This window comes from Scomber japonicus, chromosome 10 (genome assembly GCF_027409825.1).
Source record: "Scomber japonicus isolate fScoJap1 chromosome 10, fScoJap1.pri, whole genome shotgun sequence".
In the NCBI taxonomy this organism is placed as follows: Eukaryota; Metazoa; Chordata; class Actinopteri; order Scombriformes; family Scombridae; genus Scomber; species Scomber japonicus.
Window position 1 is genome coordinate 18188184 of NC_070587.1, and position 22920 is coordinate 18211103.

The 22920-nt window shown below is 41.0% G+C and overlaps 2 protein-coding genes across 2 annotated transcripts; both read left to right on the top strand.

Annotated features, from left to right (window-relative positions):
• The first annotated feature begins 431 nt into the window (after positions 1-431).
• On the top strand, positions 432-4598 carry nsmce2 (NSE2 (MMS21) homolog, SMC5-SMC6 complex SUMO ligase). Its single transcript, XM_053327068.1, has 6 exons — positions 432-772; positions 1222-1334; positions 1608-1761; positions 2802-2893; positions 3132-3238; positions 3772-4598. The coding sequence occupies exons 1-6, from the start codon at positions 658-660 to the stop codon at positions 3881-3883; spliced, it is 693 nt and encodes a 230-aa protein (XP_053183043.1). The 5' UTR covers positions 432-657; the 3' UTR covers positions 3884-4598.
• A 2749-nt stretch (positions 4599-7347) lies between these two features.
• lratd2b (LRAT domain containing 2b) lies at positions 7348-9686 on the top strand. The gene is made up of 2 exons (XM_053327067.1): positions 7348-7536; positions 7813-9686. The coding sequence occupies exon 2, from the start codon at positions 8021-8023 to the stop codon at positions 8843-8845; it is 825 nt and encodes a 274-aa protein (XP_053183042.1). The 5' UTR covers positions 7348-7536; positions 7813-8020; the 3' UTR covers positions 8846-9686.
• The last annotated feature ends 13234 nt before the right edge of the window (positions 9687-22920 follow it).

The following is a 22920-nucleotide window of genomic DNA, read 5'->3' on the forward strand; positions in this document are numbered from 1 at the left end:
GAGGTAGTGTATGTTAATTGAAACTCCTTTGTGTTTGTCAAAACGTGTGATTTAAAGTGTTTGTCTTGCATCAAGATGCTCAGCCCATATGGCCTCACAGAGCACTGAGCACACAACAATTATTTCCATGTACAGGGATGTGAGACCAAATGCAAAAAACCTTAATAGAATATTATGTAAAACGTTCAATGAGGCACGATATGACATTCTAATAGAGTGGATAGGGCAAATTAAAAGTAATAACCTACATTATCTGTACTAAACTAATGTAAGTCACCTTTCATAATGTAAAACTCATGAACGTGCATTGAAGGTAGCACAGGCGAAGACGGTCACGGAGTTCGCGGTAGCGTGCACGTCTACGTCCTGTTAACCACGCCCATCCGGGTCAAATAAGTTTTTAGGTCGTCCCTCTTTTTTGAGGCGGTTGTTTTCACATACATCTATGTTGTTTTCCTGTACTGTAGCATTATATTACTTTCCCCTTCTTATCTTAGTAGTATCATCACTGAAACACGGCGACACGAACTGAGACACTGCTGCTTCATACAGCTGCTCTCCAATTAGCTACATAACGTTAAGCTAAGCCGGCTGGGCTAAGTGCGGTTAGTCAACGTTAGCTTTAGTTAGCTTGTGTCTGAACTACCGTGAAACAAAATGTCTCTGAACACCGTTGTGGGGATGTTGTCGAGCCTGCAGTCGTTCCAGACTGACATCGGGACGGGGATGGACATAGTGACAGATGTGGCTATTGACCTGGTGGAAGCTCAGGGTAAAAATAAAACAAACATGCTTTGCTCATTCTGTTTTTCAGTTTAGTTTAAGGTACTTCTACTTTACTTGAGTATTTCCACTTAATGCTACTTTATACTTTTACTTCATTTATCTGACAGCTATAATTAACACGTTTCTAAGATTTACCTTCATACAAAACATACAACATATATATAAACTTCTCAACAGTATGTTAAATTGTTGAATGAGCTACAGCATTACCACAGCTTACCTGTTAATGCATCAATAATAATGATCCAATAATAATGGATTGTAACACTTGTAAGGGGCATACTTCATATTAATAACTTTTTTGGAGCATTTGTTGCAAATGACTTAAGTACTTTTAGATGTTGAATGTATTAATTGATCTGAATGTTTCACACCACTGTAGTATCAACACAAGCTGCCCTGAGGTAACTGGGGAAACTGCTTTTTCCGTTACAGATGGAGAGGTTCATCCTGGCATCAAAGACATGGAGGCCATGATTCTCGAGTGTGCCAAGCTGGACAGGGAGATTAACTACTTTGTTGACGTTGTGAAGCAAGTCACATCAGAGGTGAACGAGAGCAACCTGGCATGGTCTAAAACACGCAATTAATAAAAAGCATGTTTACACTCATTAAATGAAGTAGCTATCTTCAAGATGCAGGTAGAAGGGCTCCAATTAATGGAAATAGCTTAAAGATGACTTCGGAAGGTCATTCAGTGATCACAGTGGCAAGTCTAAATGTCAAGGTGTGACGTTTTTAATATCAGGGGGAAACAATGAAGTTGATTCTAATAATAAAGGTCAAATAAATAGCCACACCTGCTTTCTCACTTTCTGTAGGTTGCTACGCAGCAGCCAGAGGCCATGTTCAGCCTGTCTGACAATGTGAAGGAGCAGTTTACTGAGAGAATAGCCCGACTCTCTGACACTGATCTGCGGAATCACCAGAAAGTAGTTGCCTTCAAGGACAGCATCAAGAACTCGCTCAACCAAGGTGAGGCCTGTGGAGGAAAATGGTCTGAATTTTATGCACTGCTACACTCAGTGAAATATATTCAGGGCTCATAATAGACTTCAGTAATAGCTCGCAGGAGGGACGTTTAGCCAAGGAGAGGGAGAGAAATTACCCCCCCTTTCAGGATAATTAGCTTCATTTGAAACACACAACTCCCCCTTTTCTAAAAGAAAAGTTGAATTATTATGTTTAGCTGTCACCTTGTAGCTGTTATTTTCTGCTCTGTAATTGTTGTCCTCATTACACACAGATTAAAAAGGTGGACACACACAGACAACACCATCATCGTTTATGTTCTCTACTGACACAAGTGAATGTCATTCTTTTGTGTAAACCTTGTAAACTAGGGTGATCATACAGTATAAGATCATTTCATATGCAGTAAATCTATTCTCTGTATATATCCTGTGTGAAGGCTTTACCCATCAGACATTATTATCACTTCATGTTCCTACTGAGGGATACTTTTTGAAGCTTGCATCTTCCTGTTATAAAGGCTGAGATGAAAATTCATAACTCTATTGGCTGTATTGTTGCGTCGTCACCCGGAGAGTGTTAGAGGTAGCTTTTTCCCTTAAGTACCTTGAGCACAGATTGACCTTTGAGTTATTCGATATTTGAAGCTGTGCTGGGACAACAACAATACATTTTGTGAACTTTAGATGTGGGCTAAAAATGGAAAGATTGCTACATGAGTGGGTGGATGAGCTGGATATCTGGTGTACCTGTGTGAGTGGGTGAGATTTGTGTGTGCACATGTAGGTCACTGCACATCTACTAGGTAACCCTATTTATTCGTAGTTACCATTAATGTTTTAAGCATTTGATAACTTCTGTTGATAATCCCTGAATTTATTACCAGCCTAAATGGGAAATGTTGCTGTTTTCCATCGATACAGCTTCATCCAAGTCCCTGTCCTTGCCTGATGGATATTCTCTAGCCAAGGGTCCAGTTCATCTTTTTTTTATGTGTTTGGAAATTTGGCAGCACGCTTTATGTATGTATGTTGTGTTTTCAGCCAACCGAGAGTCAGAAGAGAACATGGAGGAGCTTGATGAGGACATTGCTGTTTCACAGAGCCAAGTTAACTTCACCTGTCCACTCACACAGGTACACTACTAAAGCCTGCAGATGTTTTATTTTACTTTAGAGCAATGTGTGGTGTCACAGCTTTCTATTTTAGTCCTTGTTCTTATTTTTAAATGCTTTTCTTTTTTATAAACTGACAATAATGTATTCTATTCATTAAAACATAAAAGAACCACCTTGATTTGCTCTATTAGTAGCTACGCTGTGGTCTCTGTGTTTTGATTTTTTTTTAACACACTGCTATGTATCTGTATTCAAGGTGGAAATGGTTAACCCGGTGAAGAATAAGAAATGCAACCACCACTATGATGAAGGAGCCATACTGGTCTTGATCAAAGCGAAACACAGCCAGAAAAAGAAATGCCGGTAAGACACTCTCCCTTGGAGGACTGTTGGAGAGTTGAGTCAGGTTTTACAGCGGTAAACAACTCAGCGGGCGGGTGTGGGAACCAGCAGTCTGCCTTAATTCACATTTTCTTTATTATCCTGCTTTGATGTTGGAATCAAATTAAATGTGGCTGGTCCTCAAGGTAAATAGATGAAAATCCCAGCGCTGGTCTATGCTGTCGTCAGAGAAGCTCGTCTAGAGTCCTGACTGTGGTGACGGTGCACACTGTAGATGCACAATTATAGCAGCAATACCCAAGAGTTTCCCTATTGTGATGAGGTAAAGAACTGATTAGATTTTCTCATCCTGTAGCAGTCCTTCATTCAAGTCTTCAAGGGTATCAAGGTTTTAGAGCAGACATGTATTACTTGGAAATAAATGTAAAGACGGAATCACAGGAAGATTTGAACTCTGGTGACCAGCCTCAGTTCCCTTACGAGTTCGTTTTTGGTAGCATGTGTTTGCATTTGGATGCCCTGGAAAGGTGACCCTCTCTTTCTCCGTCCTCTAGCTGTCCTGTGGTGGGTTGCGGAAACACAGACATTAACGAGTCAGACCTGATTCCTGACCAGATTCTGAGGAGAAGGATCCAGAGCCACAAAAGACACGGCAACCGGACTTAGTACTCAATATTTTAATTTGAGTAATTTATCATAAAGCTCATGCCTTGATAATTGTTATTTGTACATTACCAAAGGAATATTTTGTTGGCAGGACTTTCAGATAATTGTATTCATTATCAATGCACTGAAGTTGCTGACTTATGTCTGCTGTTTACATTTTTTATTTTTTAAGCTCTGCTGTCTAGTTGAATTTTAATTTCAGACTAGTTTGCATTTTAGATCACTTTAGGGCACTCAGGTCTCATCGAATGTGAATAAAGGCTGCAGATATTTGCATAAAATAACACCATTTAACATGTATATGTGATTTAGGAGTGTAAAAATGTATTTCTGTCTACTTAATGTAGTAAGCTGAAAGAACCACAAGAGGGCAGAACATTTCATCTCCAGGTACACAGGGATTATCAGTATAGCAGTGACCTCCACTGGTGATAATGAAGCCAGAGAAGGCTGATTTAGTCAATCTAGACTTGAGACATAAACAAACCATCCTTTAACATCTGTTGGAATGCACTTATCTGATTTAATTCCTCCCTTCCTGCATGCTCTCATTCACCATTAAGGGTCTTTGCACCAAAGAGAAACAAACAAAGGCTGTGTTGATGTGAAACTAGGTGAACCTAATCTTTTAAGTACATCTTTAATTGCTCTTTTCCTACACAGAGTGCGTCACACAGCACTAAGAGCATTTCACCAATCAAGACATTAACCGGCAATAAATGATCTAGGTAATGTTAGCTCATTCATTTCTCCACTGCTTCTGTTTGACTTACCACCCTCCAAATCTAATCTTGTTTACTGCACAACATGTTATGTCACAGGTAATTTCACAACAACCGTTCAATTTGTGGGGAGTACACGCACAAATGTAAGTCAGCATTGCATTCGCCATATCACAAGCAAAGCCATTAAGCTGTTTCTTTGGAGGAATGCGGAGCTGCAAATATCTTCGGAAATTCAATCACAATATCGTACCGGCACGAAGCTGAAAAAACCCCAATCAATTCCCCAAAGATGTTTGCTTTACTCCGGTTATGTTTGATGTGAAATTCACATTCATCTGTTCAAAAGCTCTGAGATGTAGGTATAATGGCTGACTGGGATGCTGTAAGCCTCAATATCTGGCTTGTCCAAGGAGGATTTTACCTTGGCTGGGAACAAATGTAGTCTCACTTTCTGGCACAGATGTCTTGGTAGGGCAGTGACGGAGCTGGATGCAGAGGGAGGAGAACATTGGGGCTCAGCTGATGCTGCTCCTCCATTTACAAATTCTGGTGGTTTGATCCAGGTGTCATGCTTTTCCTTCACTGCTTTGTGAGGCTAAATCCAAACATTTTGACATTCCCGTCACACAGTTTTGTTGCCAAAGTTGACACTTCTACAGAGTTGTCAAGGAAACCATTTCTCTCTGAGGTTACCCACAACATCCTTCTCTAAAGTGAATTAGACGTTTCTTGAGACCAGGGTTGTTTCAATAGGTTGCAAATGAGACCAGTACTTTACAGAAAAGCACTTTGATTAGTGCTGAAATAAAAATTGTTTAATATCTCCATGATGTTAATATAGTTGCATTCCTGTGCTCACACTTTGCAAATAATTTGAGGGAAGTGGCTGTGCAACAATTGTGTGTGATGTAGTGTTGTAATAGCAAAACCCGCTTGGTTTTTACCGGTTGTTGAGTTTCTCGAGGCTGAGCCATCCACAAACAGTTCCAGGTCAGCGTTCCGCAGTGGTGTGTCCTGCAGATCAGGTCTGGGGGAAGAAGCCCTTTTCATGGAAGACCTTTTGTCATGTTACAGTAGGGAAAGCACAGGTACTTACACATGAGGACAACAGAGGCCTTGTTAGTATCAGTAATAGTAGTAGTGATACCTGTGCTTTTCCTACTAAGTCAAAGGGCCTGCTATGAAGAAGGCCTGTTGTAAAGTATAATTTTAGCCAGTGTGCATTTCAGATATAATCCCTCACTGTTTTGATATCTAAGGTGTCATTACTGATGTGTACATCTTTAGCTCAAGATGTTTGGAGGCAAAATATAAAAAGTGCTGTTAGAAGTATATTTTCATCTCAATGGGAAAACACAGTCTAACCAGATAGTTGACCAAAATTCAATGGAGAACTGAATTAAATGTGTCCACAGCATGAGTAAATGAGTTCCACAGCACTTTTGTTTTGATCACAAACATTTTGCTGTGGTATTTCCTGTTCAAAAGTATGAAGAAAACTAATGTTGATGGTGCTTACTCTGGATTAGTAGTATTTTTTAGGTATTTATAACTAATCCTTAAGTTACATCATGGGTGCATGTACACACAACAATGTCAGTTGCCTAAGAGATTTTTTTATAATCTGATTTCATCGTTAAATCATTCCATTGTACTGCTGCACACAACCAGATGAACATTAAAGCTGTCGTGCAGGACTTTTACATATAAATGAATGTCGTTACATTCAAGCCCCTGCTGAAAGAGTTCTCAAAATACTGATTAAGCTTATCACTACCAGATAAATCTTTCTGTATTTCACAGTATACTGGACTTTTTAATTTGGTGTCTGTGGTGACATTCCCACACTGACGCACCGGTAGAGATGCGTTTTATTCTTCAAATGTTATCAGACCAAATGGATCAAATTCTGATTTGTCATTTTGTGGGTGTTGTGTCACTGTATCCAACATTTTACAGCCAGTAGTGATGGAGTAGGCTACAGCAGCTAGGAATCATGTCATAAGCATGTATGTGTAATTACTCGCACTGCCAGAAGGGGGAGACAAAACGTATTAAAAATATTTTTTTATTAAAATATTAAAATAATTGTCTGGTAAATTGACTAAAGTGTTACTTGCCCTAAAGCACAATAAAGTCAAGAGGGACCTGGTGTTGATTACATGAGAAAGTGGTGCACACAATCTAGATGGATGGGTTTCACCCTACCCTCAGCCATTATCCTTTTTGTTTCTTTTGTTTCTTTTTTCTTTTCTTTTTTTACAGGATGCTAGTCAAAAAGTTTGGGATTTCCAGTTTAAAAATGAATTAAAACTAATTTAAAGATAAGGTACAGTTAAATTATATTATAAGACCTTTGAAAAATCATAAATTGACTCAAAGTGTGGATGTGTGGTATTGTGAAGTGATTAATAATGACCTTATGGTATTTATAAATGATTCCAAATTTAGATGACCCATTATAACATTTTTAAAAAGGTTTATATTTTAGATGTAATTTTGCAGTCTACATGCAAAATGTATTACACTCTTCATTAAATGAATAATTAAATACACCATCTTACTTAAATGAGATCCTTAAAAAATATATCTCATACAAATCAAACTGTAGAGGAAAGATTTATCTCACCTCAGTCTCAGTTGGAAGATTTTTTTTTTCTGTTAGAAAAATTGGAGACTGAATATGTAAATGAGGTGAAATAGCGTACTGTCGCTTTAAACGACAACACCTCCCCGCCGCCACTAGATCCTGGCTGAGTTTCGCTGCAACAAACACTGAGGTTCATACAACAGTCAGTCTGTACGGCAGAGCTAACCATACAACCGCCTATCATACAGGAAGGAGCGTGGCTGCCTTCACTGAACCAAAACCTGTTTATTTCACCGATGTGACTGCAGAGGAAGCCGCCTTCAGGAGCTCAACTGCAGGTGAGTCTGTCTGCTAACCGGTGACTGACCTAAAGAAAAAAAAATAGTAATTGTTTTTGCAAGAAGTGTGGATGACATGTTACAGCACTGAAGTGGTGTTAAAAGTAAGATTAAAAGTGGTTGCATGGCTCAGTTTCGTGCAGACGGTCAGGTTTCCCAACAGGTGTGACCTGACGCACCTGTTGGGAATGTAAACTGCGCCTGCTTAGTTTGACTTGCAGATAGGCTTCTTTTAACCTCCCTGTTTGAGCCAGCGTCTTGTTTATTTTTGTACAGGTCGGCGCAGTTGGTGGATGTACAAGGCCTACAGCTGGACATGGATTACTGGTGCCCGTCTTCACCGCTTTGGATTTAGTTGAGACTCTGAACAACCTGCGCCTCCATCCGTCTCTCCCCACGGTGAAGTGAGTGGTGTCACTGCCAAGAACAGGTGGACCCTGTTTGCGTGTTCAGCTAACTAATCCTACATCCACCTTAAACCTTTATGGGGAACCAGGTTGAGAAATTAACGCATTTAAATTACGCAGAGGTGCCAACGTCGGACCCAAATGGGTTCGACCCGGACGATGATGGACCGCGCATTGGCGTCTCTTATATTTTCTCCAACGACGACGACGACGAGCAGGACGATCATTTAGATCACTTTTCATCGGAGAACCGCCGGGTGGATCATGAAGAGAAGCCATTTGACCCCCAGGACGAGTTGGAGTGCTCGATTTACTACAGAGAGGAGTGCGTCTATGAGAGGAGCAGCGGAGCCGCCACACTGTCTGCTGAAAGTCTCCTGAACAAGTGCAGACCGGGAGACCTGCTGGAGTTTGTGGCCACAGGACAGTATCCACACTGGGCTGTTTACGTCGGGGACTTCCAGGTGGTGCATTTGCACCGGGCTGAGATAAAGAATAACTTTCTCACCGATGTCAGCCAGGGCAAAAAAGGTAGGATAGTGAATGGCCTCTACAGGTACCGTGCGCTCCCGCCTGAGGTGATTGTGCGCAACGCCCTGGACCATGTCGGTTCGAGAGACAGATCGCTGTACTGGAGAAACTCGGAGTGTTTTGCAGCCTGGTGTCGCTTTGGTAAACGGGAATTCAAAATAGGAGGGGAGATCAGGATTGGGAAGCAGCCGTACAGGTTAAAATTACTCTTCTCAGAAAAGAAGAGTCACGTCCTGGAGTTTCAAAGCCTGGAGGATGTGATCATGGAAAAGAGGAGAAACGATCAGATTGGCAAAGATGCTGTGATGCAAGAACTGGCCAACCACCTGAACACCACGAATGAAATCAAAGAGGATAATTTTGTCAACTGATAGAGGATGATGTGGCTAATGCTCAGTTTTTATGCTGAAAAAACTGGTGTTGAGGGAGCATTTATGCCCTCAGTCAACCTTTTGAGGAGCTTTGTCTGTGGGCTTGGTTTCATGTGCATCTCTGCAAACAAATATCGTGAGAGGGAGTTTAAAATTCATCACAGAGATCTGTTATTTCTTCAACCTGAGAGGAAAATTCCATGTAAGGGGGCTGACAGGCAGGGTGACAGTTGACTTTCACTTTCAAGTGCGTCAGCAAACCACATATGGGGGTCAAAACCAAATTCCCTCATATTAAATGTGCACTGAAATCAAGTGAAAATGATGCACCCCGACCCCTCCCTCTCAGAAAAATGAGATTTTACACATTCAACCCAAGATTAAGTGACTTGTTATGGTGGATACATTTACATCAAAGCTGCACCCGTAGTCTAATCATTTGGGGATGAAGTCACAATTTAATTGCCCATAATTATCTTTCTAATCCAATGAATCTTTGCACAGAGGAGCAAAACCTCTCCAATGTACTTGTACCTGACGAGAGTGCTGAGAGCACTTGCTCCTGTACAACTCAGGTGTTGGAGACCAAAACAGAGCAGAAGAGTCACGACTACTGCTTTTATTATTGTGTGTCAAAGTTGAGGATACCTGTCTGTTGCTTTATATCCAATCATCATACAGCTTTACCCACTTTTTTGACTACTTTGTGGACACTGCTCACAGCTATGACTGTGCACTGTTATCGATTCATCCATTAAAACAGTTTATTTTTTTGGAAAATATGTTTGTATGAAGGAATATGGAAATAAATATATATTTGTCCAGTAAAGTATTTTTTCCTTTTTACTGAAGGACTTAATGTGTTGGTACAATGCTTATCAGTTAATTTAAAGTATGAATCTCAGGAAGAGTGGGAAAGCTTATTCTATATTTTAACAGCTACACCTCCAGCATCATTAATACTAGCTCTCAACCAGGGTAGCCAGGCTCTACCTGTTCAACTAGCAAGATCCCTGCTTTTTTGTTTGTTGCTATGTGGGGAAGAGCCTGAGGTACCCCGCAGTTAAAGCCGCTAATGCTGCCAGTCTTGATCAAAATATTTCCCTCGGAGTGGCAGTTCCTTGAAACGACCTACACACACACCAGCTTTTGTATTGTGTCAATGTGTGTTCCAACCGTGCTGGACATTTTGCTTTGTTTACACCTCTGCCGACTGAAGATAAGTCTTTTCTTAAAGTTTTGCTGCAGGCTTCAAATGTTCTTCACCCATATTTGGCTTTCCTTCCTTTTCTTCCCCTAGAATTACAGCATTCATTAAATTTTGGGCAAAGGTGCAGTTTGGTTTTGTGTACACTTACAAGTAGTAGTTTTTTTTAATACCCATCTAAATTGCACCTTGCTTTAGTTTCTTTTAAAACATACAGACTTAAAATGAAAATTATGTTTGGAATAAAATAGCTGTTTATGTAACTTGACAACAGGCCATCAGATTACAAAAGGAAAATAAAATATTTGTGTGATCATTTGAAAGCAGTCAAATGATCAGTGCTTGCAAAACACTTGATAGTGTGTGCACATACAGAGGCTGCAACGGATATGACACCAGACTCTGAGGTTGCTTTGAACTATTAGATTTTGTGTGCGTTTTCTCTCTCTCTCTCTCTCTCTCTCTCTCTCTCTCTCGCTCTCTCTCTCTCTGTCTGTGTTTCAGAAGAAGCTCAAGACGCTCTCAGTCAGTAGATGAGTTACTTTGTTTGTTTTCCTGTGGTCATATTTACATGAAGATAATGCAGCAGTCATTTTGCTGCAGGTAACGTCCCACCAGGCTCAAAGTAGGATCATCATCAGCACTGGTACCAAATAGGAAAGCTTCTGGACACATTAGCATTTCTTCAATTCTCTGTGGTGTATCGTTGTGATGAAATATGAATTGTGTGTTTAAGTGATGCATATTTATGATAAACAGTCTTTTTTTTTTATTATCACCATCTGAATCCAAGCAGCATTTGGTGAAGAATACAATGTTAAAGGAGCTGCCAGTGAGGTTGTGTAATTGGGAACATTAAGTCAGATTTTTCATCATGCATGACAATGCTGAAATAGAATTATACTTGCATTATATCACATGCAATTAGATTATATCTCCTGGTCTCTGCATACGTATGATGGCATTATGCAGTAACTGATACATTACACAAAAACACCTAGTAGTCAGTAGTAGAACCATCAAGCTGAATTGATGTATTTGACTAATTTTCTATTGTGCAATTTGATTGGTGGTGAAAATGTAAAGACCTCATGTGGTGTTCTCTTGTCAGTATTTCTCAACAAAACATTATCTGTATCTTGAGATCTAGCAAACATGCTGACTGTATTTCCTTCCCCATAAGACATTTACTTTAAAATTTGCATAGTTTACATTCGTATTTGCCCTCTTGTATTCTCCTTCAACGCCTTTGTTGACACATAGCCAGGTTTTTTTTGTGTGGGTGACTGTTACAAATGGTCAGTGCAGTAGCATGAAACTATTTACAGGATGCTACATTGTATCAGAAACAAAACAGGGGCCACTTGGAAAAACATCAGTCAAAAACTCCACAGGGTGTCTTTAATTTAACCTGTGTACACAGAAATTGGATCATTGGATCACATCCTGTTCTGTAATCCAAGACAGTTGAGCCATTGTGCATCCTTGACTGAACAGAACAGAATTGAGGAAAAGGTCACTAATAGAATCTGTAATCAAATTAGATTTGATGTTTTTAAAAATAAACTAGTGTAGCCCCCCCCCACCCCCCCACCCCTTTCCACCCAGTCCCACCCTACATTTTGCCATAAAACCTGAAAGCAGGGGTATACTTTTAGTTTGACAGGTTGGCTCATCCATGTCAGCCTTCTGGCCAGAGAGTGTGTCATGTTTCCTTTGGAGGACTGGAGAAAAGCCCACATCCTTCTGGCAAAACTGGCAACAGTACGGACGTTGGGGACGAGCCAGCGCTCAAATCAAACCCACCCTATGTTTACAAAATGTCATTATCTACAAAAACTTCTTCCCACACGCAAACATGTCTGAAGTTTAAAGTGGTGTGCTTGTGAAGAGATTGTATCTGACAGGCCTACATGAATGTGGGAGTGTATTTCAGACATGGCCTGAAGCCACTGCAAGATTGTTATCCATGTGGGACAAACACTAGCTTAAAAATGGATAGTTTGAGGGCTTGTGACAATTTCAGGTTATGTGCTTGACTATTTAGAATTTGAATCTCACCTCTGGGCGTTTTATTAGATTGCCAGTTTTGTGTCTCATCTTTTTGTTGCTTGAACAGCGTCTCTGAACTGCCAAGGTTTTTGCCGGTAGATAACGATTCCTCTTCAACCGGTAAAGAACTGGATTTATGAATGGCTGTTGGGAGGGAGTGTATTTGTAAGATAAGATAGTGAGACAGATTACTAAGACCGCACCAGCCTTTGATTAGCATTATCATGTTGAAGGGTTCAAATCAAAATGTGTTTCAGAGTTCCAGTCATATTAACGGTTAACTGTAAAAATATGAATTTGTCTCCTCATCCGTGAAATCATCGTGCATAGACAGGGACAGAGTGCCGTGGGGTTTTGTTTGTCAGGTCATTTCCACTGCCCACTCACCTGAATCATGTTTATGCTGGTGTTTGAAGAGACAGTTCCATTTCCTGTGAATTAGACAGAGTATAATGAAACTGCAAAATCCCTTGTAACTCTAAAATTAACTACACTGCACTCATTACCAGTCATCGATCCACAGTCCTGCAACTCCCAACTTTTTTTTTTTTTCTTCACGTTTCACTGTAAACTTTTCTTCAAGCACCACCTGCCTGCATCGGGTTAATAATTTATACTCTGCTCCCACCAGTTTGACTTAGACTGGACTCTGTTTGCACTTGGTTTCAGACTGACGCTGCATGCATGCACTGTGATTCTTTCTTGTCTCGACGTGGGATGACCGTTTGTTTTTTCAGCCGCACAATGGCAAAGTCCATCCCCTCCCATTTCCACGTTCCAGTTCCTAGTGTGCTTTCCTTTTTCAAAGAAACATTCCCATAGCCTAGTTTTACATTGTTTGTGCTTCTCATGCCACTTTTCAACTGCACAATTGAATTTAGTTTTGTATGCTACCACACATACGGGCAGCCAACCAATGTTCCCGTCCTTTCTTTGTGGTTTCTTTCACTCTCCTTGACAAATGTGGTTTTGTAGGACTGAGAGGTAGGCTGTGATGGTAAAGCTGTTGTTAAAAGCTAGAGCTGGGGAATTGCTGCGCTCAAAAATGATTAGTTCAAAGAAATCTTGAGGGTTCAAAGGAAATAACAAGGAAACAAGAATACCAATGCAGAAAGTCAGCCCAGGTGAAGATACAAGACGACATGTATAAGGATAGCTTCGTAAGACCATGTAAGGAAATCTTTGATTTAATCACCATGTCTTGAGCAAGAGTGTAAATTCTTAGATGACAGGGGCTGATGATGAGCTCCTCAGAATAAAATCAGGCCCTATACTAGTTTGAGCTGTCGTATCCGGTCAGCCAGGGCTGCCGGGGTTACGTAAGCAGTGTTAGACAACAAGAAAGTGCCAGAGGAAAGCTTCAATACACTGACCCTGTTTCCTTGGATGGTGATGGATGAATAAAAGAAAGTAAGAAAGAAAGGCATAGTAGGCATGAGTTATGGCCTGAGAGAGCGGGAACAGAAATCACAGTGGTCATTAAACCCTCATACTTGAACTGAGATGTGACTGAGAATTGTTGCCTTCCAGCACGTTGACCTGTTTGTCACTTCAATTATTTAAGGCATGCTGATTCAATACCTATCAACATTCATCTTCTCCTAAGTCATCACAAGAATCAGTGCCCTAAATCCTTAAGCTATACTTACTAACATTGTGCAGGTTAAAAATGGAAAAATCACAATTATGTAGCGAGGCAACTTATGCTAATTATATAATTGCAGACTTTTTTTTTTTATCTTAAATTGGTTACATATGTAGATGAAGAAATGACTCTTTGTCTTTCTCTCACTACATTTTGCTCTTTGTTAGTTCTGTCAGTATTTGACTTCTACTCAGGGGTTGTGTTGCATTAAAAGCCTTCATGTCTTGAGGTTAAAGAGTCCTTTTTTTATACTTTAACCTAATATACTGTAAATCATATAATCCCTAAATAAATAACCAAGTGAAACTCACATAAAGCCACCAGAACAAGTGACACACACTGTTTGAAAAGTGTTTTTGAAAAGTTTTTGTGTTTGGAGGGTGCTTTACCTGACAGCAAGAGTCATAATCCCCTGAGTCCTTTTTTGGCAATTAATAGAGCCTACCCTGGCAGCTGTCTTTTCAAACCTTCCTCCCAGATCCCAGAGAATCAAATTAGCGCTTATCAACATTCCTGCGCTTCTTTAATTTTAATTCCATGTTGCTCCTCCTGTGCACTGTCAATTTAATTGTCAGGGACAGAGCTGTGTTTTCTTATGTCCTTCACCAAGGAAAAAAAGTCCTTTCCTTCCTATCCTCCTTTCTACCCTTGCTTGATCTTTCACTTCCACCTTGTTTAACTTCTGCTAGTCTTATCTTGAGTAGCCGATGCATGATGATGCCCAATGACTAAGACATTTACACATCTGCTTTTCAGGCTAACTATTCTTCATTATGAACTGCAGATTTGAATAATAACTGGAAGTGGTTTAGAGAATTGCTGCCCCTCCTGTAAGTCACGCAGATAGGAGCAGTGCTGTAAACATCGGCACTACACTAGAGCAACCGTCATTATCAATTGGGGCAATGAGTCCAAGCAGGCCTGTGTTTGCACCGACAGCCCTGTTCTATCAAAGTATTAAAGGAATATTTCAACATTTTGGGAGCTAGGATAAGAAATTGGTACTGCTCTCATATTTGTAAGTTCGACATGTATGGCTGGCAGCTGGTTAGCTTAGCTCAGCATAAAGGCTGAAAAGACAGAGAAACAGGTAGTCAGGCTATGTCCATAGGTAACCACATCTGCCTATTAGCACCTTTAAAGTTCACTAATGCATTTATTTGTTTTGTTTGTCAATTTGTGGTTTTAGGAGAGTTAATGTACCTGACTATTTATTGGCTCTTGGAAATGATTAGCTTATCTTATTTTGAACAAATAAGAAATGTGTAAATTAGGATTTTGTTAGCTTTGGACAGAGCCACACAAGCAGTCCCCCCTGTTTCCAGTCTTTGTGCTAAGCCAAGCTAAAAGTCTCCTACCTCCAGTTTTATAGGCCTATTCAACCTACAGTATATGAGTGAAAGTGAACACAAATGACAAACTTTTCCTTTAAAACAAGTTCACCAGCTCCCCAGTTCCCTCTTGAATCAATGATAAAACATGACTAGCTCTGACCAGAGGCGTAATATGCTCATGTTACTATGGCCTGGAATCCAAATGACCTATGAGTATTATTTCATGTCTTCACCCTACCCTGTACCTATCAATTATTTTCACCTTTCTGTACTGATCTGGGTTTTTCCCCTCCAGATTTAAAAAATAGCAGAGTAACATAGATTTAAACATGAATCATTGATCCGTTATTTTGCAGGAGAATGACTTGCAGCCTTGCTCCGACTGTGACTGGTGATGCTGAATGAATAACAGGTCTGCACATCGTTGGGAAAAGGTTAAACACCAAGTGGCATTTTGCGTGTGTACTTTTGTGTACATCTACGTGTATATGTAATTTAATACAACTTAACCTTTGCTCTGCGCACGTGCACATGTGCCGTGCATGTGTTTCATTGCTTTGTAAACAGACAGCGGGGACAGCCTGGAGGGGGCATTTTAATGCTCATTCATATTAAATCACTACTATGTACACAGCAGGATCAGGTTCACCTTTCCACTGTCGTGCTGTCATTACAAAACCTCACCACACCCGCTCTGCAGCTGCCCACCAATGGGAAACGTTGTGATTTCCTCTTCCATCTCTAGCATCCCATCATTCTTTGTGGGTGTCCGCCAGTAAAGCAGGTGTGCTCAGTGGCAATCCGAATGTCCTGCTGGCTTAATCAAAGGTATGTAAATGGCAGTATTAGAGTGTGTGTGTGTGTGTGTGAGGGAAAGTGAGAACACCTTTATATGCGTGTGCCTGTGCATACCTGTGAGTTCAGTGCCTGTGTGTGCGTGATATGGAGCTAGTGGGTGGCGTAGTAGCAGAGGGTTGTCCCTGCAGGCTAGATGTTGGCTGCTGATAATGAGGCCCTGTTGGAGCTAATAGAGGCAAAGCCAGTGTAGACTCACTCAGTGGCAGCCTGATATAACCAAATCAACCAGATTGATGAGAACTCGAAGACGAGCTGTTGTGCATCAGCATTTGCAGACTTGGAATTACAGACAGTCTAGACAGCCTTTAGAGAAAAATAAGCGTGTGCACAGAAAGAAGTGGCAGCAGGCCCATGAAAATGAAATCCAGGTAACTCTGATATTTTATGATGGAATTATTTGGTTCCAAGACTGTGTCCACTCCATGACACCAGCCCAATGAGCCAAGAAAGCCTTTAGATTTGACATGCTTATACATCCCACACACATTTTGTAGACACAAACCTGAACTAAGCCTGTGTTCTGCATGTTGTTTTAACCGGAACAGTGCCGAGCTCCAGTTTTGCTTGTGGAGATTTGTCACGGCAACACATCTTAGCAGGGTAATTGCAGTATCCCAGAGATGGATCAGACTCCCATGTGTACTGCAGTTTATTGCCTTATAATTATGAGACTAATTACAAAGATGTATTACAACCCCCCATGTGCATGGATATGTATGTGTACATGCAATTCACACACACGCACACACCAATCAGAAATACTGTAGCCGATGATTAAAATCTCAATGTGAAAATGGGAGGCAGTAATGACTACACCACTGCCTTTCCCGGGCCCGAGTGTTTCCTCTGAAGTAATACTAAGTGTGTTGACAATAAGACGCAATTAAGCTACGTTCATATTTCTACACCTTGTTATTATGGCCTTTGAATCAAACTTTTTTTTTTTAAATCGCCTACGCCATCATTGCAATTACAACCATTTAATTGGTATTGCAATGTTTCACTTATGAGAGTTTCTTCTTGTAAATTAAGTTCTTGCCAAGTTTTTTCCCCCCTCCTACGCATCTGTCACCAAGAATACTGCAATATAGGGTACAGCTGCAAAACGAGTACAGAAGCACAATAATTGCAGCAACGCTGTGCGGTGTAACATCAATCAGGATACAAGAGGTACAGTAAATTGATACAACTTCACATACTGACATTATTTTCTTTGCTCCTCAGGCATACACATCAGACATTCTCTGTTTGTTCATAAGCCAGAGAAAGAAGGCACACACACACATAAACACACATGCCCGTCCCGAAGATCTCGGGGGATCACCAAGGACAATGGTGGGATAATGTACACAAGGGCGAGGTGTGGCTCCTACCGCAGTTGGACTTGAGCCTTTTGCACACAGTGGGGGGTGGGGGTGGGGGGGCAGGGACTCCTGTGCACCAAATGATTAATTTCCAAAACATCTTGGATGTGCGTCGTCTGGGCATAGTGAGCGGGCTGACGGGAAGTCCATGCTGCGAGGAAGAAAACAAGCATAATAGCTCCACGTAGGATCTTTTGGTTTTGTTTTTTTTAATCTGCGGACGTGACAAAATTGATAATCCACTCTGCACCCATTCTGCACCCACAGACTAAGATACCACTGAAGAAGCCAGCCAAGCAGACCTTACCATGGATGCAAATTTGCTTTCATTAAACTCTGACTGAAGTTCATCAAAGAGCATTCTGCCCCTTCAGCAAATCCAGTTGTGGTCTTGATGCGTAGCAGCAGACCAATGATAAGAAGTTAACTCTTTCCTGATAAAGACTCTATTAGTGCTACACACAGAGCGATGGAAGAGAGGAGGAGGAGGTGGTAGAGTAAGGGGAAGATGATAACTCCATGTTCCTAAACAACAAGCACTTATCTCCCCTTGCCTTCCTGTCCAGGATATCCCATTTGGCTCAAAAGCAATGTCATTATCATGGAACAGTCTACATAGGGGTATTTTTAAGTTCACATACTTTGCTGATAATCAGTAAACTTTCAGTTCTGCGTGCCATTTTCCCAAATCACATTAGAGCGTTTTTAGAGCGTCACAAGCAAGAACAAAGTATATCTCTGTGCCAAATCTCTGCAGTGGTTGTGTAGACAGGGTGGTGAGGCTATGCCTATCTGAAGGCACGGTATGTTTATACAAAAAAAAGAAAAACTCAGCAATTTCCCAAGACACAGCCTCGTGGCCCCTCAAGTAACCCCACACCTGGGATCTGAATGCAGAATTTGATACCTACACGGCTCCCCGCATCACACCCACATGCACACCACGATGAATACTATCTTGTTGTTCCAGTGAACTCACACAAAAGCATACAAATATTCAAATATATGTTTGGCATTTTCACCACGACTTTCAGATGAATAATTCAGACCTAATCTTCAGAGGGTGGCATGAATTGAATGTACACCAGTCAGTGCCGGCCATCTCTGTCTGGTATGCTGTGTGTTATGTTGAATGATCAACACACGGGCAGTCTGCCTCTTTGGCCTGCCTCTCATTGACTTTTAATGTATGTACATGGAATGTATGATCATTAAAAATCTGAGTGGCAACGTAGGGGGGGTCATGTTGAATAAAAGGAAAAAGACAAACCCCCCATCCCTTGTCTCTCTCTTTATCTCTTTCTCTCTCTCTCTGTGTCCATTCATTAATGATATCTATAGCCCTTTAAGCCCTTCATGAGTGTTGGTGGAGTGTCGGGAAGCTCTCTAATCCCCACATTGCTCTTTATTCTGCCCATGACGCTCATCCCCTCTGTGTCAGATCCTGAAACCCCGCTAATCCCCCGGTGGCATTGCGCGCGGGGCCCCAGCTGTCGGCTCCCATGCTGTGCCACTTCTCGCCCGGCTAATTTGTGGCCCTGCTTGGGATGCTATTGATGTCGCCCTGGCCCATCTAGTCCAATAACTTTTTTCACTCTCATGCTCTTTCCCACTGCTTCCTTTCTCTCTCGCTTTCTCACTTTGCCCTCTCTCTCTCCTGGCTGATGATGAAACTCCCAGCTGGCACCAAATGAACGCTTTTGTTCCCTCTGTTGTATTAAGAGTCAATGTCCGTCTCCTCCGTGCCTGCACATTACAAATTTGCCACAGAGCCCTTTCTCCCTTCCACCAAAGGCTGAATGGACGTGCAGTGGAGGAGCTGGGGATAAATGCAGCACAGAGGGCAATTCGGACTAAGCACCCGAGAGCACACAGACTAAGCATTTGAATGATTCGCACATTAAGAATCCTCAAGTTCAATTAAGAGTGCTTAACAATGCATCAGTATGCAGGCTAGCTCTCTCGGACTTATTTTAATGAGAGGAAGGAGGTGGGAAGGAACAGAGAGGAAAGGGAAGGGCGGTGGGTGAGGGTGTGGGTAATGATTAGCACTGTTTTCTTTCTCCCTAAGCTCCTCTGTGCAGCTCAGCGGAGCAGTGGGCTGCAGACAGATTTTGGACACCTTGGTGTCGCCCACCCAGACGAATGCCACCCTGGCTGGCACTCCAGGGGGTACGAGGGAGTGTGGAGGCAAAGAAACTGCACAGGTCTTGATTATCACCAGTGGTGTGAAAGTAGAAATATCACACTAAAGAAAGTATTCTGTTACAAGTAGAAATCCTGCTATTAAAATGTTAATATGGAAAAGTGTAATCAGTGAAATGTACTTACACATGAAAAGGTTGAGATATGTGGTAGCCCACCTTTGGCACAGTCCTTTAAAGTAGCCCACAACAAGCATTCTCACACTTGCTAACAGTGTCTCAAGTCAGAGGAGACACTCTCCTCAGAGGAGACACTCTCCTCTGACTTACATGTTTTAAACTGAGAATACTTCTGCTCTCTACTTGGCAATTTAGAGTATCAGTTTAAATGCAACAGGCTGAAGAATTATTTCACATATCAGTCTATTCTGTTGCTTAACCAAGATCAGTGTGCAGGTATTTGAGGTCTGAATCCAGAGGATATGATTTGATATGTATGATTGTCATCATATTGTTCATATCTTAGTTCAGTCATAGCTAAGCTAATCTAATTGACACCCAATTTAAGGTCTGCACTGAACACACAGAGATGTGTTATCAATCTGCCAATCTAACTCTTATTTATATAATTTATTTATATTGTTAAGTATTAGATTAATCCAGACAAGCTAATGTTAATGTGAGACAGCCCTTTATTCTATTAAATCAGCAAACAGCATAATTTTTTCTTGATTTTGTCATCCATGTTCAATCCAAAATGTTTCTTCACAGCACTCAGATATATTGTGTAGATTTATGATTACCCACCTAGTGCAGCTCACTAGTTTTCTCCATTTTGCACAAAGACAACAACTACAGCTTAATTTACTGATTGCGGTGAACGGAGAATGCATTTTACAGAGTTAATATTTTAGTTACAGCCCCATATTTCTCTATGTGGATTTGACATCCATCCTCGAAAGTAACATAGGAGTGAATTTGTAAAGAGTTTGGAGAGCCTGAGAGAAGAAAGATACAGAGACAGGGGTGACAGATGAATAGTGTCAACTTTAGAAAAAGTGGAGAAGTCGAGGGGAGAACAGTCAAAGTGAAACACAGGCAGATTAGAGAGGATGAAAAGACGCAGGCAGAGTCTGAGAAAGACCAAACAATTGATAGCAGTGAATTGAAGTTAGAGCCCCGAGCAGAAACACTGGGAGACAGGATGTGGAGCTGACCCCATTCCCAACTTCTCTTGGCGTGGCCTCATCGATGTGACATGCATTACCATCGCAGCTCTTGTCTCTGGCCCTGCCGTCCCTTCTCTTCACTGTTGTCTCTCCACTGCCAGTCATGATCACAGTCTCTCCCTAACACGAAGGGCCAACGCTCCACGCATCTCTCTTTCTCTCTCTCTCTCTCTCTCTGTCATCCCCTTCTCTGGACCCACTGTCACAGAGATAAATAAGAAAAAGAAGTCAGTGAGAATTTTCCAGCAGTCACTCTCTCCCAAAGGATTTTGCTACAGTTTCTTCGCTCTTCTGTGAGGCTGCAGGATTATCTCAGAGGGCTATGGGGCTATTCGAGGTCAGAACGAGTATTTACAGGTCTGGTACAAAGTGACAGAACAGTGTGGAAAGAAAGTAATCACAGAGTGTCACAAATCAAATCAGAGAGAGAAGGGAATTTGTGGAGTGTTTGAACCTTGACACAGGTGTCTTTAAGTGTTAGATTCCATTCTGCTGAAAAGAGAATCACTAGAGAGGAAGTACAGATGGAGTAGAAAATCAAGTTGATTTTCCATCGAGTAATGTTGAAGTGATTTAAATTACACAACAAAGAGAGAAGAGGCCATAAAGGGTTTTCTTAGATTGTGTGTACCGTAGGCTCCTACAATCATGCTATTAAACTCTGAATGTTTACTTTTTTCTTTATACACAAAGTACCACAATGTATTCCATCCTGTGCATAAATGATAAAGATAAAAACCACTTATGATGCTTGTTCGCGAAACCAGCTCATGGAATTGTAAATTGCCAAATTATGTCTCCACTTCACATTAAACTGCAAAAGTGTAATTTCAGCCTATCACTCAATGACAGATTTTTTTTCTTTCCTGTCAGTGTGTTGGAAGGAAATACCACCCCCAAGTGGAAAATGAAACATACTCAGCGTTTGTAATTTCGATCGGGCAGCATGCATCTGTGTTTGTTTGACAATCAAAAAGAGCAGTCCTTATGATCACAGTCAGAGAGGATTCAGATAGAGAACAGTACGCCTTAAACAGACATGACTGTATGAAGACAGGCTGGTGGACTGAGAAGGAGAGAAAATGACTGGGGGAAGATATTGACATAGGAAAGTAGAGAATCTGTAAGAACACTTTTCATTTTCCCATCAGACTGCAGTCACAGTGGAGAGTTGCTGCCTCTGCCACACTGAACCAATTTATTTTAAAATCCAAATATAAAAACGGTCATTATAATATGATTAGAACAATAATTCTCTCATAAACCATATAAACCATGTATCTGTGTCTATATAAAGCTTCATTTATAGTCTAATGATCTGAAAATGTTATTAAATGTAGGAGTGACTCATCTAGCAATATGTCTTTATTAACCCAAACCAAACACAGTTAGACACCATACTTCCATTTTGCTAATGTGTTGTGGTGTGTTGGATACAGTCGATATGCTGTATGTTTACCCCATTTTGAAAAGGTTCACACCACTTCTGTCAAGTGTGCAAGTATCAGGAAATTATCTCAGACGGGTACCCAATATTGTGAGCCTTTATTTGGCAGTTTACACTATAAAAATCATTTCAGAAACTTTGCTTTGTGCTATTGTTCCAAATGCCATTAACTCCTGAGTGAAGGTATTGTAGGCACAAGCGTTCAGGCAAAGTTTGCAGGAGAGATTGTGAAGGAGTCTGAGAGCAGTATACAAGGTTATGAGCTAAATCCTCAAAAACAGTGAGCCCAGTGATCATTACTGGTGCTATGTAAGCAGGCAGACAATATGTGTGTGTATTTACATTCATGTGAAGTGTGTAGATACAGGGTGTACACATGAACACATGTACACGTATGTGTTTAGTTTCCCAAAGACTCAACCTTCCACATTCCACAACCGTCCTCCCTGTCTTCTCGGCGCTCTTTGTATATCATTTCAGCAGTTGATGCAGAGCAACAGTGTAGAAATCCAAATTCCATGAATATGTTTGTATTTAAAAGAGTTACAATGTGACTTATCAGGTGATGATATGTGGTTTCGGCCCTGGAATAAAAAAACAACCTATTGCATTGATAAAATTCTCATTTACTAAGAAACAAAAAGCAAAACATATATCAAAGACTCCAGTTGTAAAAACACAACTTAGATCTGTTTTAGATGAAAAAAAGAAAAGGTTTTGGAATTTATTTAGTTATATGAATGCCAGAGATCTTTCACACTGGAGCTTTAATAACACACATGGGTGTTGCACCAT